General features: G+C 37.7%; 1 protein-coding gene across 1 annotated transcript in view; it reads left to right on the top strand.

Annotated features, from left to right (window-relative positions):
• Window positions 1–24208, top strand: part of CPE (carboxypeptidase E) — a 157358-nt gene that overhangs the window by 107643 nt on the left and 25507 nt on the right. Inside the window, exons 4-6 of the mRNA XM_025268230.2 lie at window positions 9659–9776; window positions 11316–11498; window positions 22021–22160. Coding sequence (XP_025124015.2) covers window positions 9659–9776; window positions 11316–11498; window positions 22021–22160 — 441 coding nt within the window. The remainder of the gene's footprint in view (window positions 1–9658; window positions 9777–11315; window positions 11499–22020; window positions 22161–24208) is intronic.

Raw genomic sequence — 24208 nt, 5'->3', positions numbered from 1 at the left:
TGAGGAAAGTAGCCCCCATCCTTGTTTTGGGTTCAGCCTCTCCCAACTCCTTTCAGTCTTCTCAAATTCCTCTGGAGTGATTTTCATACAGAAATAAATGCTCTATTGGTTAAAAACTCTAAACTTGTCAGGTCTCCATTGCTCCAAAGAATAAAGTAAAAACTTAAAATGTGAGGCCACTGTGATGATTTAGTGTGAAGATTCTGGAGGCAGCCACCTTGGTTCAAATGTTGGTTCTGTCCTTGCTGTATGAGTTTTGCAAAGTTATTTAACCACTGTGTGCTTCTTTGTCTTCATTTGAAATATGGAGATGATTGTAGTATCTATTGCATAGAGTGGTTGAGAGGATTGAGTGAGTTAGTACATATGAAGGGCTTGAGGCCAGGATCTAGAATTCTTACTACTGTGTCAGCATTGTTTCTCAGTGCTTTATTATGGACCACAGGGTCAAATGGACACCCACCCACCCACTAAACATTGAGTTTGAAGCTTATACTGTTTGAATGCTGTTTTTAGTTCCATGGAGAGGAGGTGAGCCCATTATGGAGGAATGGTGAGGACTACTGGTCCCTCTGCCTCTTGTGTCTTTCCTGGCAATTCCACTCTTACTTATCAACTTCTTCTAGTACCTTTATAAATGAGAGATTGGAAAGGACAGTCATTTTATTATAGCTCCAGGACCATTCAAATTTCCCTTGGCCCCTAGCAGCTGCCAGCTCAGCCACTCCTTAATCTGGCTTTGATATGCCATGTACTCCTTAAGTGTACCATCTTCTAATAACTTTATATCTTCATATGTGTGCTTATTCCAGCTGTTCACAGTGCTTTTCACTTTCCTTCCATATCAGCTCCTCTGTGAAGCCTTTCTCTGCTCTTCCAGACATTCTGTTAAGCCTGCCTTTATGTTTTTTATATATACTTCCAGCCTGGTGCTTATAGTTATATAGAACTTTATATATGTCATATGACATATGTCATATGTCATACTATTTGTTTATATAGCTGTTTTTCTTTTTGATTTTAGATTTCATTCCCTTGATTAAAAGAATTAGAATTCCTATTTGAATCTAACATATAGTAGGCTTGAAGCCTATTATGAATGAGTTCAATCCAGCCTGGCAAGCATATCACAACATCTGAAAACCAGCTGTTGGAGCTCCAGACATGCACTCAGCACATGGCTGGGACACTTGTTAGAAGATCCAGGAGAAAGGGAGTCTCAGATTATTTGTATAAAAATTTTTTTTTTTTTGTATAAAATTCTTAAAATTTTCCTGTCTATATTTAGAATTCATCCTAGAAACCTGGGCTGAGTCTATAAATGAGGATCAGTCTGTAAAAGGGCTGCCTGGGGCCAAGGATTTTGGCAGAATGTGATAAATGGGTGATGTAAACACTCTTGCCTCTGAGTCACAGGTCTTCATTTTTTCTGCTCCTAAACCACTTTTCCTGGGAGAAGGGAGGGCTAGAAAAGAAAAGGGCAGGGGTAATCAGAAGGGAAAAGAGGATAGTCCTGTGTGACATGCATAAGACAGAAGCGAAAAATTGTTCTGAAAGCTTAGTGTGTCTATCTTCCCAAATTTTCCTCATTGCACATGCTGTCTGTTACAACTAAGAAATGAGAGCATCTTCTTCTGTGAGAGCATTAAAATCACAACTAGCTGTTGAACGACCATCAATAGGAGGACACTGGAACCCACCACAAAAGGATACTCCACATCTAAAGACAAAGAAGAGACCACAGAGAAATGATAGAAGGGGTGCAATCATGATAAAATCAAATTCCATACCTGCTGGTGGATGACCTGAAAACTGGAGAACAATAATACCAAAGAAGTTCTCTCACTGTTGTAAAGATTCTGAACCCCACATCAGGCTTCTCTGCCTGGGGATCCAACAAAGGGACTAGGAATTCCCAAGGAACTTGACCTTGAGGGCCAGTAGGATTTGACTATAGGACTTCCACAGGACTGGGGGAAACAGAAACTCCAGTTTTGGAGGGCACAAATAAAAATCCTGTGCACACCAAGACCCAGAGGAAAGGAACAGTGACTCCACAGAAGACTGAACCAAAATGAAGGGTTTCCTGTTGAGGTGTGGGTCAGCAGGGGCTCACCACAGGGACTGGGACACTGGCAGCAGTAGTCTGGGACAATCTTCCTTGATGAAAGCCCTCGTGGAGGTCACTATTAACTCTACCATAGAGCCCAAAGACCCCAGGGCTGGGTTGCTCAGGCCAAAAAACTATCAGGGAGGGAGTGTAACCACACCCATAAACAGATAATTGGATTAAAGCTTTACTGAGCAATGCCCTGCCCACCAGAGCAAGACCCAGTTTTTCCCACTACCAGTCCCTCCCATCAGGAACCATACACAAGCCTCTTAGCCTCTTCCATCAGAGGGCATACAGAAGAAGCAAGAAGAACCACAGTCTCATAGCAGCTAAAACAAAAAACACATTACAGAAAGCTAATCATGATAGAAAAGGCAGAGGAACCAGAGATCAAATTGCCAACATCCGCTGGATCATGGAAACAGCAAGAGAGTTCCAGAAAAACATCTATTTCTACTTTATTGACTATGCCAAAGCCTTTGACTATGTGGATCACAATAAACTGTGGAAAATTCTGAAAGAGATGGGAATACCAGACCACCTGACCTGCCTCTTGAGAAACCTATATGCAGGTCAGGAAGCAACAGTTAGACCTGGACATGGAACAACAGACTGGTTCCAAATAGGAAAAGGAGTACGTCAAGGCTGTATATTGTCACCCTGCTTATTTAACTTATATACAGAGTACATCATGAGAAATGCTGGACTGGAAGAAGCACAAGCTGGAATAAAGATTGCTGGGAGAAACATCAATCACCTCAGATATGCAGATGACACCACCCTTATGGCAGAAAGTGAAGAGGAACTTAAAAGCCTCTTGATGAAAGTGAAAGAGGAGAGTGAAAAAGTTGGCTTAAAGCTCAACATTCAGAAAACGAAGATCATGGCATCTGGTCCCATCACTTCATGGGAAATAGATGGGGAAACAGTGGAAACAGTGTCAGACTTTATTTTTTGGGGCTCCAAAATCACTGCAGATGGTGACGGCAGCCATGAAATTAAAAGATGCTTACTCCTTGGAAGAAAAGTTATGACCAACCTAGATAGCATATTGAAAAGCAGAGACATTACTTTGCCATCAAAGGTCCGTCTAATCAAGGCTATGGTTTTTCCAGTGGTCATGTATGGAAGTGAGAGTTGGACTATGAAGAAAGCTGAGCGCTGAAGAATTGATGCTTTTGAACTGTGGTGTTGGAGAAGACTCTTGAGAGTCCCTTGGACTGCAAGGAGATCCAACCAGTCCATTCTGAAGGAGATCAGCCCTGGGATTTCTTTGGAAGGAATGATGCTAAAGCTGAAACTCCAATACTTAGGCCACCTCTTGCGAAGAGTTGACTCATTGGAAAAGACTCTAATGCTGGGACGGATTGGGGGCAGGAGGAAAAGGGGATGACAGAGGATGAGATGGCTGGATGGCATCACTGACTTGATAGATGTGAGCGTGAGTGAACTCCGGGAGTTGGTGATGGACAGGGAGGCCTGGTGTGCTGCAATTCACAGGGTCGCAAAGAGTTGGACATGACTGAGTGACTGAACTGAACTGAACTGAATCATGATGAAAAAGCAGAAAGTTATGTCCCAGATGAAGGGACAAGATAAAACCCCAGAAAGATAACTAACTGTAGTGGGGACAGGCAACCTTCCAGAGAAACAATTCAGAGTAATGAATAATGAAGATGGTCTAGGATCTTGGGAAAACAATGGAGAAGATGTGAAGGAATCAATAGCAGAATAACTGAGGCAGAAAGATAAATGACCTCGAGGACAGAATGGTGGAAATCACTGCCACAGAACAGAATATAGAAAAAAGAATGAAAAGAAATGAAGACAGCCTGAGAGATCTATGGGACAATATTAAATGCAGCAACATTTGCATTACAGAAGTCCCAAAAGGAGAAGAGAGAGAGAAAGGTCCTGAGAATATATTTGAAGACATAATAACTGAAAACTTCCCTACCATAGGGAAGGAACTAGTTAACCAAGTCCAGAAAACACAGACAGTCCCAGGCAGAATAAACCCATGGAGGAACACATCAAAGCACATAGTGATCAAATTGACAAAAATTAAAGACAAAGATAACATATTGAAAGCAACAAGGGAAAAACAACAAATAACATAAAGGAACTCACATCAGGCTGATTTCTCAACAGAAACTCTACAAGCCAGAGGGAATGGCATGATACATTTAAAGTGATGAAAGGGAAGAACCTACAACCAAGAATACTCTACCCAGCAAAACTCTCCTTCAGAGTTGATAGAGAAATCAAAAGCTTTCCAGACAAGCAAAGGTTAAGAGAATGAGGCACCACCAGACCAGCTTGAAAACAAATGCTAAAGGAACTTCTCTGGGCAGGAAACACAAGAAAAGGAAAAGACCTACAGAAAATAAACCCCAAACAATTAATAAAATGGTAACAGTATCATGTATATTAATAATTACTTTAAATGTAAATGGGTTAAATGCACCAGCCAAAAAACATAGATTGACTAGGTGGATGAAAACATGTGTATGTATGCACTTCCACTTACCACATCACTCTACTTGACCCCAAAATTGTATGTAATTATTTTACATTGTTAAGTTAATCATGTTACTATTATGGCTTGCAATTGCAATTATCTTTTACTTTTTGTCTACTGCTTATGAAAACTGATAAACATCTTATACTATTGTATAGAAAAAAAGAAACTAAGCAACGAGAAAAAGAATTCTTGTTACCAATCAGAACAATCATGAAATAAACTTATGTTGACAGGATATTAGATTAACAGTTTTAGTGAAAATGCTGCCATTTTCAGCCAGCACTGCCATCCTTTTCTCCAATGGAACCTATATAATATTTCTGTAAGCTTTATATTAGATATTTTCATATATCTAGTTTAAGAAATACTTTAAAAAGATGCATGTTCATGAAACTTAAAAAAAATTAGAGCTTTTATTTTAAAAAGTCTCAATGCCAATACCTTTCCTGGTAATTATAAAGGTAATAAGAGAAACATATAAAAATTAAGTTTTGAACTCTTTTCAGGAACAGAAGCAAGATTTGTTTATATTTTACTAAATCTTCAGTAAATCGGCTTAAATCATGGATGATATTGCCCATGTCTGCCTTATCTCCTTTTTCCATCTTTGCCAATTAGGCTTAGACAGTGTTTTGATATGGCCCAGTACAAGATACATAGTAGGCATTTCATTAATGTTATTACACATCACCCCTTTCTCGCTTCACTCTTAGCCTTTTAATGTGTTGTAGGTATGTCCAGTTCAGTTCAGTCTTTCAGTTATGTCCAACTCTGCAATGCCATGGCATGAAGCACGCCAGGTCTCCCTGTACATCACCAACTCCCGGAGTTTACTCAAACTCATGTCCATTGAGTCGGTGATGCCATCCAACCATTTCATCCTCTGTCGTCCCCTTTTCCTCCTGCCGTCAATCTTTCCCAACATCAGGGTCTTTTCAAATAAGTCAGATCTTCGCATCAGCTGGCCAAAGTATTGGAGTTTCAGCTTCAGCATCAGTCCTTCCAATGAACATGCATGACTGATTTCCTTTAGGATGGACTGGTTGGGTCTCCTTGCAGTCCAAGGACTCTCAGGAGTCTTCTCCAGCACCACAGTTCAAAAGCATCAGTTCTTTGGTGCTCAGCTTTCTTTACAGTCCAACTCTCACATCCATACATGACCACTGGAAAAACCATAGCCTTCACTAGACAGATCTTTGTTGGCAAAGTCATGTCTCTGCTTTTGAATATGCTATCTAGGTTGGTCATAACTTTCATTACAAGGAGTAAACGTCTTTTAATTTCATGGTTTCTGCCACCATCTGCAGTGATTTTGGAGCCCCCAAAATGAAGTCTCTCGCTGTTTCCACTGTTTCCCCATCTATTTGCCATGAAGTGATGGGACTGCATGCCATGATCTTCGTTTTCTGAATGTTGAGCTTTAAGCCAACTTTTTCACTCTCCTCTTTCACTTTCGTCAAGAGGCTCTTTAGTTCTTCACTTTCTGCCATAAGGATGGTGTCATCTTCATATCTGAGGTTATTGATATTTCTCCCATCAATCTTGATTCCAGCTTGTGCTTCTTCCAGCCCAGCATTTCTCATGATGTATATAAGTTAAATAAGCTGGCTGATGATATATAGCTTGGGAAAGGAGGTACTCCTTTCCCAATTTGGAACCAGTCTGTTGTTGCATGTCCAGTTCTAACTGTTCCTTCCTGACCTGCATGCAGATTTCTCAGGAGGCAGGTCAGGTGGTCTGGTATTCCCATTTCTTTCAGAATTTTCCACAGTTTATTGTGATCCACACAGTCAAAGGCTTTGGAATAGTCAATAAAGCAGAAGTAAATGTTTTTCTGGAACTCTCTTGCTTTTTTGATGATCCAGCAGATGTTGGCAGTTTGATCTCTGGTTCCTCTGCCTTTTCTAAAACCAGCTTGAACATCTGGAAGTTCATGGTTTGGTTCACATACTGTTGAAACCTGGCTTGGAAAATTTTGAGCATTACTTTACTAGCATGTGAGATGAGTGCAATTGTGTGGTAGTTTAACCATTCTTTGGCATTGCCTTTCTTAAGGATTGGACTGAAAGCTGACCTTTTCCAGTCTTGTGGCCACTGCTGAGTTTTCCCAATTTGCTGGCATATTGAGTGCAGCACTTTCACAGCATCATCTTTTAGGATTTGAAATAGCTCAAATGTAGGTATGTAGGTTCTGTGTTTATATATATCTATAGACATAGATAGGTATTGATACAGATACATACCTATAGATATAATTAATTTATAACTATTTAATTTGAAGCATATAACATATTGATTTGATATTTGTATATATTGTGAGATGATTGTATAATAAGTCTAGTTAGCATTTATCACCATACAGAGTTACACTTTTTTTTTTTCTTGTTTGTGATGAGAACTTTTAAGATGTTTTCTCTTAGCAACTTTCAAGTGTACAATACAGTATTATTAACTATATTCTCCATGCTATACATTACATATCTAGGATTTATTTTATAATCCAAAGTTTGTAATTTGCTTCTGGCAACTATCAATCTCTTCTCTGTATCATTACAAAGTGAAAGTTGCTTAGTCGTGTCTCACTCTTTGCGACCCCATGGACTATATAGCCCATGGAATTCTCCAGGCCAGAATACTGGAGCGGGTATACTTTCCTTTCCCCAGGGGATTGTTCCAACCCAGGGATCGAATCCAGATCTCCTGCATTGCAGGCAGATTCTTTGCCAACTGAGCTATGAGGGAAGATGCTGTATCATTAGAGTGGTTTTAAAACTATAGAGTTGTAGGAATGAAGGATTAAAAAGGCAGATTCTTTATTTACAGTAGATAAGATATGGAAGCAACAGATACTAGATAAAGAAGCACACACACACACACACATACACACATAATGGAAAACTACTCAACCATAAAAAAGAGTAAAATGTTGCCATTTACAACAACATGGATGGATATGGATGATATTAAGTGGACTAAATCAGACAGAGATAGATAAATACTGTATGATATCACCTATTTGTGAAATCTAAAATATAAAACAGACTAGTGACTATAACAAAAAAGAAGCAGACTCACAGATATAGAGAACTAGTGGTTACCAGTGGGGAGGGGGAAGGGGAAGAGATAGATAGGGGTAGGGGATTACGAGGGTCAAACTACATGAATAAAATAAATAAGCCGCAAGGATATATTGTACAGCACAGGGAATATAGCCAGTATTTTATAATAACTATAAATGGAATATAACCTTTAAAAATTGAAAATCACTATGCTGTATACCTGAAACTCATGTAATATTGTACATCAACTATATGTCAATTAAAAAATTCAGATTCCTGTGAATGTTGAATCAGGAAGTCTGGGGTGTATATGCAATGGGGTTGAGTGATGGAAAGGAACATACATTTTTACCAAGTCCTCCAGATGCTCTCTTTGCTCTTCTGAACCTTTCTGAGCACAGAGTTCCTTCTGTTCCCTGGAGTTCTTCCTGCTGAATCATTTCTCATCTGCCCTCGAGGTCTTCAGTCTGGTTATGTCCACCATTGTCTGGGCTCAGTATATGGGCCTTGGCTTGGATTGCATCCAAACAATGATTACATCAAATAATTATATTAAATACTTGCCTTTAGTGGCTAGAGTTGTGAAGAATATAGAATAAACATGGCTTTGATATATTTTAAGAGCCAAGCTATATAATTATAGAGCATAACATTTGAACTGTAGTTATAGTCTCTCAATGAAAGTTTAAAAAATAGGTTATATTTGGCTCTAGATTCTGTTAAGGACTGGCTTAACCAGCCCCATTTAGGGGTGCTCCAAAGCCGCCTCTATGGATTAGTTAAATATGTGATTACAGTACTGAGGATAGTTCAGCATTTAGTCAGCCTAAAAGACTCTATTAATAGTCAAAGAGAAATTAACTTTAACTGATCAAATTGTGGAGTTTGTTTTTGAACATTTAGTAACATGAACAGTGTATGCAATATATGTAAGAAATAGTCTCTGCATAGGAACTAACAGTAGGCAAAAATCCAGTAGTCACATACTATTTTGTGTACTCAGGACTGTATTATTTTTTCTTTTTCTCTTTTTAAAAAGCAGGTTTATTAACATATGATTTACATAACATAGAACTCACCCATGTGAAGTATATAATCCAGTGGTTTTTAGATATTCTGTCCCTAAGAACAATGTGAACCATATTTCCAGTGGTGGTGGGGGGGGGGGGGGGTGGGTGGTGGTGGTGGGAATCAAATAAAAAAGGTAATTGGGAGTTTGAGAGTCTTCCTAGTTGCTATTAAAAACACATCACATAAACGTGTCAAGCTTTTGGCTCAGATTAATTCTTTGGTGTAGATTTCTTTCCTCCTTTGTTTTGCTTCCAAGGTAAGAGGGGCTGTGAATCTTTCAAAAGACCACATGAATTCCTAAATTGCTGTTGTCTTAAATTTATATTTAAAAAATAAAAAGAAAAAAATAAAATTTGAGGTGATCATCCCAAAGTACATTATTTGGTGGTGAAATCTGAAAAAGACCCAATTTAATTTTTTTTATAGGAAAAATGTTGAAGTGGTTGAAGGGAATTGGAGAAATAGTATACAAAACTTGGAAAGAAAATCTACCACCTTTCTTGAGTTGAACCACCATAAAGAAGAACCTTGTTTGGCTCAGCTATTTTCTTTTCTCCTTGTCTTATCATTATTATTAACAAGTTCAGATGGAGATGTACCCAAATTTGTAAATGATTTGTATGCTGTTTTTCAAGTTACAAAGAAAGAAAACTGGCAGCCTTTAAATAGAACTTTTAAGGAAATAGAAATATTTTTTATTATAAGTCTGAGAAAGATAGAGATGAGGAATGCTTCTCTTTTCTTTTTTCTATGAAAACAATCACAGAGTGCTTGGAATATGACAAGATTTCAGTTGTCATTGTTCTTACCTTTTATATGTCTTTTCTGTCAAGTGACCCCACCAACGACTGCCACATTTAGAATCCTTTTAACCTCTAATCTTTAATACAGCTTGCTCCTGAGACGAAGGCTGTCATTCATTGGATTATGGATATTCCTTTTGTGCTCTCTGCCAATCTTCATGGGGGAGACCTTGTGGCCAATTATCCATATGATGAGACACGGAGTGGTAGGTGTTCTTCCTGTTTCTCTAACTGATTCAAGGTTTACAATTACTTTACAAGGGTTTATTGAATGATTTCTGTAATATTCTTTTAAGGAACTGGTTGTTCAGTGATTTTGCCTATAGAAATACATCTGTTGAACTGGAATATCCCCTGTTTCATATGGCATTGGTATATATCTGGCAACAAAAGACTGTAATTTAAAAAAAAAAATTAAATGAAGAGAAACATAATTACTTAGGTAAGAGAAAGGGGAAAAACTAAAGTTGTGAACTTGGGTAACTCTTGGATTCTGATAAATGGAGGAATAATGAATCTATGTAGCTTTATGTACAAGACAGCTTAAAACTGAAGGCAAACTTTTAGAACTCCATCAGGGGCCCATGAATATCTCTGCATGTGTCTTATTATGCATTCACACTTCTACATTTGGAACTGTTTCTTGGTGGTGTCAGGGAGAAGAAGTGATGCTTTGATTTTCTTTAACTACTTTTAGCTAATCTTCAGACACAGCAAACTTTAGCCAGATAGATATTCTCAGCTTAATTTTTGTTGTTCCAAGAAATTACCTGCTTTGAATCAATTTTCAGGAGACTTTGAAGAGTTAGGTCTTTGTAATACAGGGTATTGTTGTTGTTCAGACGCTAAGTCATGTCTGATTCTTTGTGACCCTGTGGACTGCAGCATGCCAGGCTTCCCTGTCCTTCACTGTCTCCCAGAGTTTGCTCAAATTCATATCCATTGAGTTGATGATACTATCCAGCCATCTCATCCTCTATCATCCCCTATTCCTCCTGCCCTCAGTCTTTCTTAGCATCAGAGTCTATTCTAGTGAGTCAGCTCTTCACATCAGGTTGCCAAAGTATTGGAGCTTCAGCTTCAGCATCAGTGTTTTCAATGAATGTTTAGTGTTGATTTCCTTTAGGATTGACTGGGTTGACCTTCTTGCTGTCCAAGGAATGCTCAAGAGTCTTCTCCAGCACCACAATTTGAAAGCACCAATGCAGGAAACTTTTGAAATTTAGACTTTATGGTTTGTCAATAGCTTGGAAATTTAAAGGACTGGCATATTTGATAATACAGAATAAGAATACTGTGTACCAAAATATATATTATTTATTTCAGTAGTAGGAGGTTTTTAAAAACTGTAAATTCAGATACTGAAGAATATGTGTGACAGTGGTTTACAGTGCCTATTGGATTTGTACAGGCACAATTTATAAATTAAAAATTTTAACAATGGAAATCTCCTGTCTTCCCAAGTCCAATTTACTATGTGCTTATCTCTTTTCTTATGAAGCTTTCAATTCATTAGAAGAATGTACATTTTACTCAATTTCTACTTTGCAGTATCAGCAGTGGACTGTATAAAACCTGAAAGAAAACTAAGTGTAATTGTTGAGTACTTAAGCCTTCACTCCTTTCCCATAGTGATGTAACTAAAAATGCATCAGCAGGAGATCAACACTAAATCAATCTGCAGAAAACATGCAGTACTAGTTGGTTTGTGTCAGTTTCTTTAGTGTTGTGGCTTTGTTTTCCAGGTAGTGCTCACGAATACAGCTCCTGCCCAGATGATGACATCTTCCAAAGCTTAGCTCGGGCATACTCATCCTTCAACCCCCCAATGTCGGACCCAGATCGGCCCCCATGTCGCAAGAATGATGATGACAGCAGCTTTGTAGAAGGAACGACCAATGGTGCTGCATGGTACAGCGTGCCTGGAGGTGAGTTTCCCTTTCACTCTTCATGTGAGTAGTGACTTTTAAAAAATAATTACCATTTATATTTAGCTTTTGAACTGTGGTGTGGGAGAAGACTCTTGAGAGTCTCTTGGATTGCAAGGAGATCCAACCAGTCAACCCTAAAGGAAATCAGTCTTGAATACTTATTAGAAGGACTGATGCTGAAGCTGAAACTCCAATACTTTGGCCACGCGATGAGAAGAACCGACTCATTGGAAAAGACCCTGATGCTGGGGAAGATTAAAGCCAGGAGGAGAAAGGGACAAGACAGGATGAGATGGTTGGATGGCATTACTGACTCAATGGACATGAGTTTGAGATGTAGAAGAGATGTAGGAAAGGAACTGAAGCTATCCACTGGGAAAATACAAATTAAACACTGTTAATTACCCTAGTTTTCAAATTCTGGCCTTAGGGAACAAGATACCATCATGATTATATGTTAGTCATGCTTTGACATATGTAAATGTGTATTTTAGAGGGCTGGCTTTGGCCTTTAGCATATCTTGGTTCACATACCTTTTGTTTTTATTTAATAAGTTCCACTTCATATGGGATGTTTATTTTGTATTCATTACTGCAGTAAGTTCTATTATCAGTTCAGAAAGCTCTACACATTTTATTGAGTCTGGACATGGAAAAACCCACCTCAGCACAGCTGGAGGAAGCAGTTCTAGACATCAAGGCAGCTCTTATGGCTTTCTGTTCGAGTATGAACTTTGAAGAGCTCTCATTCTTCTGGCTACCTGGATCACTCACAGTTGTGTAGTATCACCTCTAACAAGGATAAAGAGTGAAATGTAAAGATACCGTTTTTTTTTCCTCTGCCTAAGAAAAATTTTCTGTGGCCCACCTAAAAGAAAAGTGAAAAGAGAATTAGGACAGTAGCAGTACTGGCTAATTATAGGACTTGTTTCATTTAATATGCCTTTTTTTTTTTTTTTTGGTTGAATTATGCCCTGATAAATATATCCTTTCAGATATTCTTCTTTCTTATATATGTTTATCTTGTTTTATTTAAAATTGAGGTAGTTGATGTACAATATTATGTAAGTTACAGGTATACAACATAGTGATTCAGAATTTTTAAAGGTTGAACTCAATTTCTTTGTGCTCAGTTGCTCAGTCATATATGACTATGTGTGACACTATGGACTGTAGCCCACCAGGCTCCTCTATCCATATGATTTTTTCGCAGGGATATTGGAGTGGGTCGCCATATAAAATATTGGCTATCTTCCCTATGCTATATAATATATCCTTGTAGCTTATTTATTTTATATGTAATAATTTGTACCTCTGCTGCACTTAATATGCCAGCAAATATGGAAAACTTAGCAGTGGCCACAGGACTGGAAAAGGTCAGTTTTCATTCCAATCCCAAAGAAAGGCAATGCCAAAGAATGCTCAAACTACCACATAATTGCACTCATCTCACACGTTAGTAAAATAATGCTCAAAATTCTCCAAGCCAGGCTTCAGCAATACGTGAACCATGAACTTCCAGATGTTCAAGCTGGTTTTAGAAAAGGAAGAGGAACCAGAGATCAAATTGCCAACATCTGCTGGATCATGGAAAAAGCAAGAGAGCTCCAGAAAAACATCTATTTCTGCTTTATCGACTATGCCAAAGCTTTTGACTGTGTGGATCACAATAAACTGTGGAAAATTTTGAGAGATGGGAATACCAGACTGCTTGACCTGCCTCTTGAGAAACCTATATGCAGGTCAGGAAGCAACAGTTAGAACCGGACATGGAACAACAGACTGGTTCCAAATAGGAAAAGGAGTACGTCAAGACTGTATATTGTCACCCTGCTTATTTAACTTCTATGCAGAGTACATCATGAGAAACACTGGGCTGGTAGAAGCACAAGCTGGAATCAAGATTGCTGGGAGAAATATTAATAACCTCAGATATGCAGATGACACCACCCTTATGGCAGAAAGTGAAGAGGAACTAAAAAGCCTCTTGATGAAAGTGAAAGAGGAGAGTGAAAAAGTTGGCTTAAAGATCAACATTCAGAAAACGAAGATCAAATGGTTCCATCATTTCATGGGAAATAGATGGGGAAACAGTGTCAGACTTTCTTTTTTTGGGCTCCAAAATCACTGCAGATGGTGACTGCAGCCATGAAATTAAAAGACGCTTACTCCTTGGAAGAAAAGTTATTACCAACCTACATAGCATATTCAAAAGCAGAGACATTACTTTGCCAACAAAGGTCTGTCTAGTCAAGGCTATGGTTTTTCCAGTGGTCATGTATGGATGTGAGAGTTGGACTATGAAGAAAGCTGAGCGCTGAAGAACTGATGCTTTTGAACTTTGGTGGTGGGGAAGACTCTTGAGAATCCCTTGGACTGCAAGGAGATCCAACCAGTCCATTCTAAAGGAGATCAATCTTGGGTGTTCTTTCAAAGGAATGATGCTAATGCTGAAACTCCAGTTCTTTGGCCACCTCATGTGAAGAGTTGACTCATTGGAAAAGACTCTGATGCTGGGAAAGATTGGGGGCAGCAGGAAAAGGGAACAACAAAGGATGAGATGGCTGGATGGCATCACCGACTCGATGGACGTGAGTTTGAGTGAACTCTGGGAGTTGGTGATGGACAGGCAGGCCTGGCATGCTGTGATTAATGGGGTCCCAAAGAGTCGGACACGACTGAGTGACTGAACTGAACTGAATCTCCTTCCCCAATCTTTCCCCTCCCCTCCTTGCTCTCTCCACTGGTAACCACTAGTTAGTTCTCTATATCTGTGAATCTGTTTTTTTTTTTTTTCCTTGTTGTTGTTATATTCACTGCTTTATTTTTTTGATCCCATGTATAAGGGACATACAGTATTTATCTTTCTCTGTGTGACTTATTTCACTAGGCATAATACCCTCCAAGTCCATCCATGTTGTTGCAAATGGCAAATTTTGATTCTTTTCTATGGCTAAGTAGTGTTCAATTGTGTGTATATACCACATCTTCATCCACTCATCTGTTGATGGACACTTAGGTTGCTTTCATATCCTGTCAAGTGTAAATAATGCTGCTTGAATGTTGGGGTGTATGTATATTTTTGAATTAGTATTTTTGTCTCTTTTTGGATGTATGTCAGGCTATATGGTATTTCTATTCTTAGTTTGTTCAGAAAGCTTCATACTGTTTTCTGTAGTATCTGTACCAATTTGCATTTCCTACAACAGTGTTGGAGGGTTCTTCTCTGCATTCTTGTCCACTGATGTTATTTGTGTTCTTTTTGAAGATAGCTATTCTGACAGGTGTGAGGTGATATCTCATTGTGGTTTTCATTTGCATTTCTCTGATGACTAATGTGTCTGTAGCCCATCTGTGTGTCTTCTTTGGAAAAATATCTATTCAGATCTTTTGCCCATTATTTAATCAAGTTTTTTTTTTTTTTTGAAATTTATCTTGAGTTGTATGAATTCCTTACATATTTTCAATATTAGCTCCTTATCCAATATATGATTTGGAAATACTTTCTCTCATTCCTTAAATTGCCTTTTCATTTTGTTGACTGTATCTTTTGCTGTGCAGAAGCTTTCAGTTTGATGCAGTCCCACTTATCAATTTTTGCTTTTGTTACGTGTATTAAGTTGGTGCAAACAAAATTGTTTCAGACTGTGAATTTTAAATTATTATAATTAGGCTCAAATACATGTTTATTAGTCAAAATAAGAACCATTACAATCAACACATTTTTGCCAACAAGAAATAAGTTTGTTTATTCTTAAAACATAAAAATCCATGCTTTGGGATTCAGCAAACTCTAGGAAAGACTTTTCTGCCTCTTGCTGGTTGTAGAAGCATTTTCTTTGTAAAACATTATTGAGATTGATAGCTTATGGTGTTTGGTGCCATGTTTGTGGTCTCCGAAGGAGAAGATTTAACTCTGGAACCAACACAGTCTCAGTCACACAGAGCTTTGTGCAGCAACATTTTATATAACTGATAGGACAGAGAAAGCTTCTGACATAGAAGCTTCTGACATCAGAAAGTGGTAGAAAGAGTACCCAACTCACTAGTTCAAGCAGAGCATTATATACTTTTCAACTGGCTGCTGAGAATAGATAAAAAGAATACCTCAAGGTTGTAAAAGTTCTACCAGACCCTCTCCCAAGGCATGCATCCTGAGATAACTTCAGTACAAGCTTAGCCAGAAGGAATAAGTTCCTGGCAATATATTTATTTATTTATTTATTTTTCTTCCACTGCCCTGGCAATATATTTATGGATGAGATATATTGTTACTGAGAAACAGTTTCCCAGACAAGATTTGTTACAATTATAATCATTAACATAGAGCCTAATAAAAGCATAATGGGGTCTAAGAAAAGCATTTTCCTTGAGTAAAATGTATGGCTGCTGTATATTCATTAGCTCCAGATCTAAAGAAAAGCCAGTTCTTTTGCACAAGATACATTGTTGCACAAGGCTTAAGGAAAGCATGAGTGAGAATATTCACCTTCTCCTTAAAGGGCCCTGGACTGCCTATCAACCTGCCTAACTCTCTCAAGATGCTTGAAGAAGTGGTAGATGGTTGGCAAGAAGTCAGATGAATATGGTGGATGAGGCCAAACTTCATAGCCCAATTCATTTAACTTTTGAAGCATTTGTTGTGTGATGTGTGGTTGGGTGTTGTCATATAGAAGTATTGGGCCCTTTCCATTGACCAATGCCAGATGCAGGCATTGCAGTTTTTGGTGCATCTCATTAATTTGCTGAGCATACTTCTCAGATATAATGGTTTTGCCAGGATGCAGAAAGCTGTGGTGGATCAGATGGCAAAAGACCACTAAACAGTGACCATGATCTTTTTTTGATGCAAGTTTGACTTTAGGAAGTGCTTTGGAGCTTCTTCTTGGTCCAACCACTGAGCTGGTTATTGCCAGTTATTGTCGTGTAAAATCCACTTTTTGTTGCACATCACAATATGATTGAGAAATGATTCATTGTTGTTATGTAGAATAAGAGAATATGACACTTATAAAATGATTTTTTTTAATTTTCAATCAGCTCACTTATTGAACTTTTTCACCTTTTCAATTTGCTTCAAATGCCTCATGACTGTAGAATGATTGATGTTAAGTCTTCATCAACTTCTCATGTAGTTGTAAGAGGGTCAGTGTTGATGATCTTCTCAGTTGGTCATTGTCAACTTCCAAAGGCCAGCCACTGTGCTCCTCATCTTCAAGGGCCTTGTCTCCATTGTCAAACTTCTTGAACTACTGCTGCATTGTATGTTCATTGTGAAGAAAGCTGAGCACCGAAGAATTGATGCTTTTGAACTGTGGTGTTGGAGAAGACTCTTGAGAGTCCCTTGGACTGCAAGGAGATCCAACCAGTCCATTCTAAAGGAGATTAGCCCTGGGTGTTCTTTGGAAGGAATGATGCTAAAGCTGAAACTCCAGTAGTTTGGCCACCTCATGTGAAGTGTTGACTCATTGGAAAAGATTCTGATGCTGTGAGGGATTGGGGGCAGGAGGAAAAGGGGATGACAGAAGATGAGATGGCTGGATAGCAACACCGACTCGTTGGACATGGGTTTGAGTGAACTCCGGGAGATGGTGATGGACAGGGAGGCCTGGCGTGCTGCGATTCATGGGGTTGCAAAGAGTCGGTCACGACTGAGTGACTGAACTGAACTGAACTAGCAGTTCCTGTGCTAAATGCATTGTTATTGCAAGTTGTCTCCACTGCTTTATAACCCATTTTGAACTCAAATCAGAAGATCACTCGAATTTGCTTTTTGTCTAACATCATTTCTATACTCTAAAATAAATATAAAATAAACAGCAAGTAATGGCATTAGCAAAAAACATAAAGCTAGACATTGTGCAGTAAAATGATGTGTAACATAACCACATTTATTTAAGAATGCATTCCAATATCAAATGACAACATTCAACAATGCAAAACCACAAGCACTTTTGCACTAATCTAATACTTTTGGTGTCATACCCCACAAATTTAGTTAAGACCAATGTTGGGAGCTTTTTTCTCTGTTTCCTTCTAGGAGCTTTACGGTTCAAAGTCTTGAATTTAATCCTTTAACCCATTTTAAATTAATTTTTGTGTTAATGTAAGATAAAAGTCCTATTTGTTGCTTTTACAGGTATGTATCAAGTTTTCCCAAAATGTTTTATTAAAGAGACTATCTTATTTCCATTGAGCATTCTTGGCTCTGTTGTCAAATATTCAGTTCATTTCAGTTCAGTCGCTCAGTGTGTCCGACTCTTTGCGACCCCATGAATCGCAGCAGGCCAGGCTTCCCTGTCCATCACCGACTCCCGGAGTTCACTCAGACTCATGTCCATCGAGTCAGTGATGCCATCCAGCCATCTCATCCTCTGTCGTCTCCTTCTCCTCCTGCCCCCAATCCCTCCCAGCATCAGAGTCTTTTCCAATGAGTCAACTCTTCGCATGATATGGCCAAAGTATTGGAGTTTCAGCTTTAGCATCAGTCCTTCCAAAGAAATCCCAGGACTGATCTCCTTAGTTGGCTGTATATATCAGGGTTTATTTCTGAGCTCATTCTTGATTTTGTTCAGTGATATGTGTCTGTTTTTATGCTGATACCAAACTTTTGATTATTTTAGTTTGGTAGTATGGATTGCAATGCAGGCGGCCTGGGTTCGATCACTGGGTTGAGAAGATCCCCTGGAGTAGGAAATGGCTACCCATTCCAGTATTCTTGCCTGGAGAATTCCATGGACAGAGGAATCTGGTTGGCTACAGTCCATGGGGTTGCACAGTTGGACATGACTGAGTGACTAACACTTTCACTTTTCACTTGAAATAAGGAAGTTCTTATTTTTTCTTCTTTTTTTCAAGATTGTTTTGGCTACTCAGTGTCTTTTGTGATTCTATATGCATTTTAGGATTTTTTTCTGCTAGCTTTGTGAAAAATGTCATTGAGATTTTGATAGGGTTTGTATTCAATCTATAGATAGCTTTGAGTGCTATGGATATTTTAACAGTATTAAATTTATGAACATGGGACATCTTTCCATTATCATTGTACCTTCTTTCATTTCATTTCCTTTTTTTTTTTTATCACTGTTTTATAGTTTTCTTTGTTCAGCTCTTTCATCTCCTTGGTTAAATTTGTTCCTAAGTATTTTATTGTTTTTATTGCTATAGTGAGATTGATTTCTTTATATATTTGTTGGATAGTTTTTGTTAGCAGATAGAAATGTAACTGATCTTTGTATATTGATTTGGTAACCTGAAACTTTAATGAATTATTTTATTAGTCTGAATAGTTTTTTGTGTGTGTGTATGTTCTTGGTAGTCTCTAGTGTTTTCTTTATATAAAGTCATATCATTACAGACAGAGATAATTTTACTTCTTCCTTTCTAACATGTGTATCTTTTATTTATTACTCTTGCCTCATTTCTCTGGCTAGGACTTCTAAAACTATATTGAATAGGAATGGTGAGAGTAGGCTTCCTTGTCTTGTTCTTGATCTTAAAGGAGAAGCTTTAAATCTTTCGACATTGAGTATGTTAGTTGTGGAATTGTCATATATGGACTTTTTTTGTTAAAGTATGTTCCCTTTTTACCCAACCTGTTGAGAGTTTTTATCATTAAAACATGATGAATTTTTTCAGGTATTTTTTCTTTGTATTTTGAGATGATCACTTAATTTTTATCTTTCATTCTATTAATGCAGTATATTATATTTGTTGATTTGTCTTTGTTGAAGCATCCTTGCATCCCAGGGATAAATTTCACTTGATCATGGTGTATGATGTTTTTTATGTGCTGTTGAATTCAGTTTGCTAATTTTTTGTTGAGAATTTTTGCATCTTTATTCATCATGATAATTAGCCTGTAATTTCTTTTTCTGTAGTATCCTTATCTGGCTTTGAAATCAGCATTATTCTGGACTTGTAAAAAAAAGTTTGAGAGTGTTCCCTTCTCTTCAGTTTTTTTGGAAGATTTTGATGAGGATTGATGTTAATTCTTCTTTAAATGTTTGGTAGAATTCACCAGTGAAACCTTCTGATTCTGGGCTTTCCTTTTTGCAAAGTTTTTGATTACTGATTCAATTTCCCTACTAGTAATTGATTTGTTTTGATTTTCTGTTTCTTCCTGGTTCAGTCTTGGTAAGTTGTATGTTTCTGGGAATGTATCCATTTCTTCTAGGTTGTCCAGTTGTTGGCTTATAATTGTTCATAGTCTTTTATGATCCTTTGCATTTCTATGGTATTAGTTGAAATGTCTCCCCTTTCTTTTATTCTTGGTAAGTCCAACTAAAGTTTTGTCTATTTTATCTTTTTCAAAAACCAATCATGTGTACCCATGGCTGATTCATGTTGATGTGTGGCAAAAAATATCACAATATTATAAAGTAATTATTCTCCAATTAAAATAAATTAATTAATTAAAAAATAAATAAAACATAAGAGAAAATAAAAAACACTCTTAGATTTATCTTTTCTTTTATTTATCTTTTTAAATTTATCTTTATTTTATTTCTTTATTTATTTATCTTATCTTTTCCCTGCCTCTATTTCATTTATTTCTGCTTTGATCCTTGTTATTCCCATCCTTCTGCAATTTTGTGCTTAATTTGTTCATTTTCTACTTTTCTTGAAGTGTAAGATTAAATAATTTATTTTACATATTTCTTTTTTCTTTTAAATGTAAGCATTTATCATAATGAGCTTCTTTCTTAGGATTGCTTTTGCTACATCTCATAAGTTTTGGTAGGTTGTGTTACTGTTTTCATTTGTTCAAGATATTTTGGTTTCCCTTTGACTTGTTCAAGTGTGTGTTGTTTACTTTTCTACATGTTTGTGAATTTTCTAGTTTTTCTCTTGTTATGATTTCTAGTTCTGTACCACTGTGGTTGGAAAAAATAGTTGGCATGATTTCAGCCTACCCTAGTCTGCTGAGATTTGTTTTGTAACCTATGATATGATCTATCCTAGAGAATGTTCCATGTTGGATGGCTTGTTCTGTATGGCTATTAGGTTCATATAATATAAAGTATAGTTCAAGGCCAGTGTTCCCTTGCTGAGACTGTATGGATGGTCTAGTTAACCATTATTGGAAGTAGGATACTGAAGTCCCCTACTGTTATAGTACTGTGGTCATTCCTCTCTTCAGGCCTATTAGTATTTGCTTAATATATTTAAATACTTCAATGTTGAGTGTTTGTGTATTTTTGATAGTTGTATCATCCTTTGATGAATTGACCCCTTTATCAAAATATAATGATATTTGTCTCTTATTACAGTTTTTGGCTTAAACTGTATTTTGTCTGAGGAAAATACTGCTACCTCTTCTCTCTTTTGGTTTTCATAAGCACTGAATATCTTTTGTCATCCCTTCACTTTTAGCTTATGCGTCTTCTTAAACCTGAAGTGAGTTTCTTGTAGGCACCGCATAGTTGGGTCTTGTTTTTTTAAAATCTTTTCAGCTACTCTATGCCTTTTGATTAAAGAATTTAATCTGTTTACATTTAAAATAATTATTGATAGGTAAGGCCTTGCTGTATTGTTGTTTTCTGTTTTGAAGTTACCTTGTTCCTTTCTTCTTCTCTTGCTCTCTTTCTTTGTGAATTGTATATTTTCTACAATGGTATGCTTGGATTCTTTTATCTTTACTGTTTTTGAATAGGTTTTTGCTTTATGGCTACCATGTGGCTTACATAAAACATCATATAGTGTAATAGTCCATTTTAGGCTGTCAACAACTTAACTTTGATTGCAAGCAAAACTTTACCCCACATTTTATGTTTTGATGTCACAATTTACATCTTTCCATTTTGTGTATCTATGAACAGATTATTGTAGCTATACTTATTTTTAATATTTAAAAAACTTTATAGTAAAGTGAATAATACACTTTCATATTACAGTACTAGAATATTCTGAATCTAACTATATACTTACCTTTACCAATGTGTTGTATGTTTTTATATGTTTTCATATTACTAATTAAGTTTCTTTGGCACTAAGCTACCCCACTTTAGGGAAGGAGGTGATACAGGTAAAGTGAAACTGTTCCTCTTCCTCACTTCAACGTGTCCAGTCTTGAATTTTTTTCTCCAATAGTGTGCTTTAACTTTTCCATTAGATTCCTGAACTTCCACAAACACATTCTATTCATGGGTAATTGTTAAAATTTGTATTTTTGGGGGGAGGGAAGACAGTAGAAAATTTCTGCTTCACCTTTTTGATGATGTCACTCTCCTGTTGTCTTTGAAGTTGATTCCAGCACTGTGGAATGTGGCTGATACTTGCTTTAGGACTATACAACAGCAATGCATTACACTAAATGACTGCTTGTGCTTGTGAAGTGGTAACTATCCCCGAAGTATGTTGTTCCTTTTCATATAGTAGGTGATTTCACTTGCAATTTCCCACAGTCTCCTCAAGATGCATGGATTGGTACAGTATTTACCTAGTTGTCAGCAGAACAGTTGGTGTGGGTTCTAGTCACCACATGCATAATTTAACTTTTCATTTGGTGTTTTGGCAGGAATGCAAGATTTCAATTACCTCAGCAGCAACTGCTTTGAGATTACTGTGGAGCTTAGCTGTGAAAAGTTTCCACCTGAAGAGACTTTGAAGAACTACTGGGAGGATAACAAAAACTCCCTCATTAGCTACATTCAGCAGGTAAACCCAGTCTCCAGCATAAAATAAGAGATCTAAGTGCACAATAGTAACATGGTGCACAATAGTCTCCTAAGAGGATCCCAGACTATATGAATTCACCTGACCCAAAGTGAGAGTGCTACATTTGGAAAATGCATCAGTCATGATTCAAATAGTCTTTCATTTGTAACTGGTTTTTTAGTTCATGAATATTTGCTGAGAACTGATTAAACTGGAGTTATGGAAAGGTAGGGTGACACCCTCTTTTCTTTCATATTGCATTAATTAAGGGCAATCCTAGGATACTCCTCTACCCTGATCACCTTGGATTTGTCAGACATTCCAGGCAGGACCAAAACTAGAATGAAGTAAATGAAGCACCCAGGATGAAAAATTTAATGAGCTATTCACTCCCAGGGTTATGCAGGTGTAGGATTAGCACCTAGGAGTGAAAGTCTCCTTATGCCTCACTTGTCACAGCCCACACTCAACTGGAACTGAGGTAATGGCAATGATGGGTAAGTTACATTTACTGGGCATTAACTCTTTCCCGGGCATTATCCTAAATGCCTTACATGTAGTAATTGATTAATTTAATTGTCACAACTCCATAAGGAAAGTTATATCATCATCAACATCATCTTATTTTATTCCACCACCATTATCATCCATGAATTAAAAATAAGAAATCAGAAGCACAGAGAAGTTAAACAACTTGCCTGAAGTTATTCTGCCAGAATCCAGGCTGTCTAGTTCCAGAATCACCATGCTGTATTGCCCCTCATGACATAAATTTAGATCTTTAGCAGAGAGTCACTGTACAGAAATTTGTAGAATCTCACCATGTGTCAGAATAAAATACCTACCTGTTCAAACTTGATCCAAGCCAGTTCCCTGTAGCCCCACCCCTATGTACTAGGTAGAGACTGACACCAGGGGCAGTACTGTTGGGAAAGACCGAAGGACTCTGTTCTTTGCTTGCAGTGCCTTGACAGTTTTACTTTCCATTCTGTATGTGGCCATTTACATCCAAAGTCAGGGAGAGTAATGTTAGCTTCATATACTGGCAGGTAGTATAGACTGATTTTTAAACTAATTTGATATAAACAAATGCTATTATATAGATAAGTAGCTATTTGCACATACATGTACATATAAATGGGCTTCCCAGGTGGTATTAGTGGTAAGGAACCTGCTTGCCAATGCAGGAGACATAAGAGATGCAAGTTTGATCCCTGGGTCAGGAAGATCCTCTGGAGAAGGGAATGGCAACCCACTCCAGTGTTCTTGCTTAGGAAATTCCAAGGACAGAGGAACCTGGTGGGCTACAGTCCATAGGGTTGCAAAGAATAGGACACCACTGAAGTGACTTAGCTCACACCCACAGATACATAGAAACATATACACATGAACCCAATACATTAAAAATGTGAAATCAGCTTAAGAATTCTTTTACACTTGTCAAGTATCCATGCTGCTGCTGCTAAGTCACTTCAGTGGTGTCTGACTCTGTGCGACCCCACAGATGGCAGCCCATCAGGATTCCCCGTCCCTGGGATTCTCCAGGCAAGAATGCTGGAGTGGGTTGCCATTTCCTTCTCCAATGGATGAAAGTGAAAAGCGAGAGTGAAGTTGCTCAGTCGTGTCTGACTCTTGGTGACCCCATGGACTGCATGGGGACATAGAGACAGCCTACCAGGCTTCTCTGTCCATGGGATTTTCCAGGAAGAGTACTGGAGTGGGTTGCCATTGCCTTCTCCACAAGTATCCATATACTTTACCAAAAGGTATTATCATGGAAGAGATACAGTGATGACAGTGATTTAAAAACATCCATTATACAGGATTTTTATGTCAGTGGAATTAACATAAAAGTGCATGTTAACACAAAAAGATATTTTCAACAACAAAGCTAAAGATAATTAGCTATGTTGATTCTGAAAAAACTTTAGTGGGCACCCTTGTAGAATGTTGTTTGAGCAGAGCAATATTTGGATGGATATTTTAAGAGCAAAATTTAAAAGTAAAGTTGTAGGCTGAGTAAGTAAGATGGGGCTATTTGGTGTGTT

This window comes from Bubalus bubalis, chromosome 17 (assembly GCF_019923935.1).
Source record: "Bubalus bubalis isolate 160015118507 breed Murrah chromosome 17, NDDB_SH_1, whole genome shotgun sequence".
NCBI classification, from domain to species: Eukaryota; Metazoa; Chordata; class Mammalia; order Artiodactyla; family Bovidae; genus Bubalus; species Bubalus bubalis.
The sequence above is the reverse complement of the archived record's forward strand: the minus strand, read 5'-3'. Positions and strand labels throughout refer to the sequence as shown.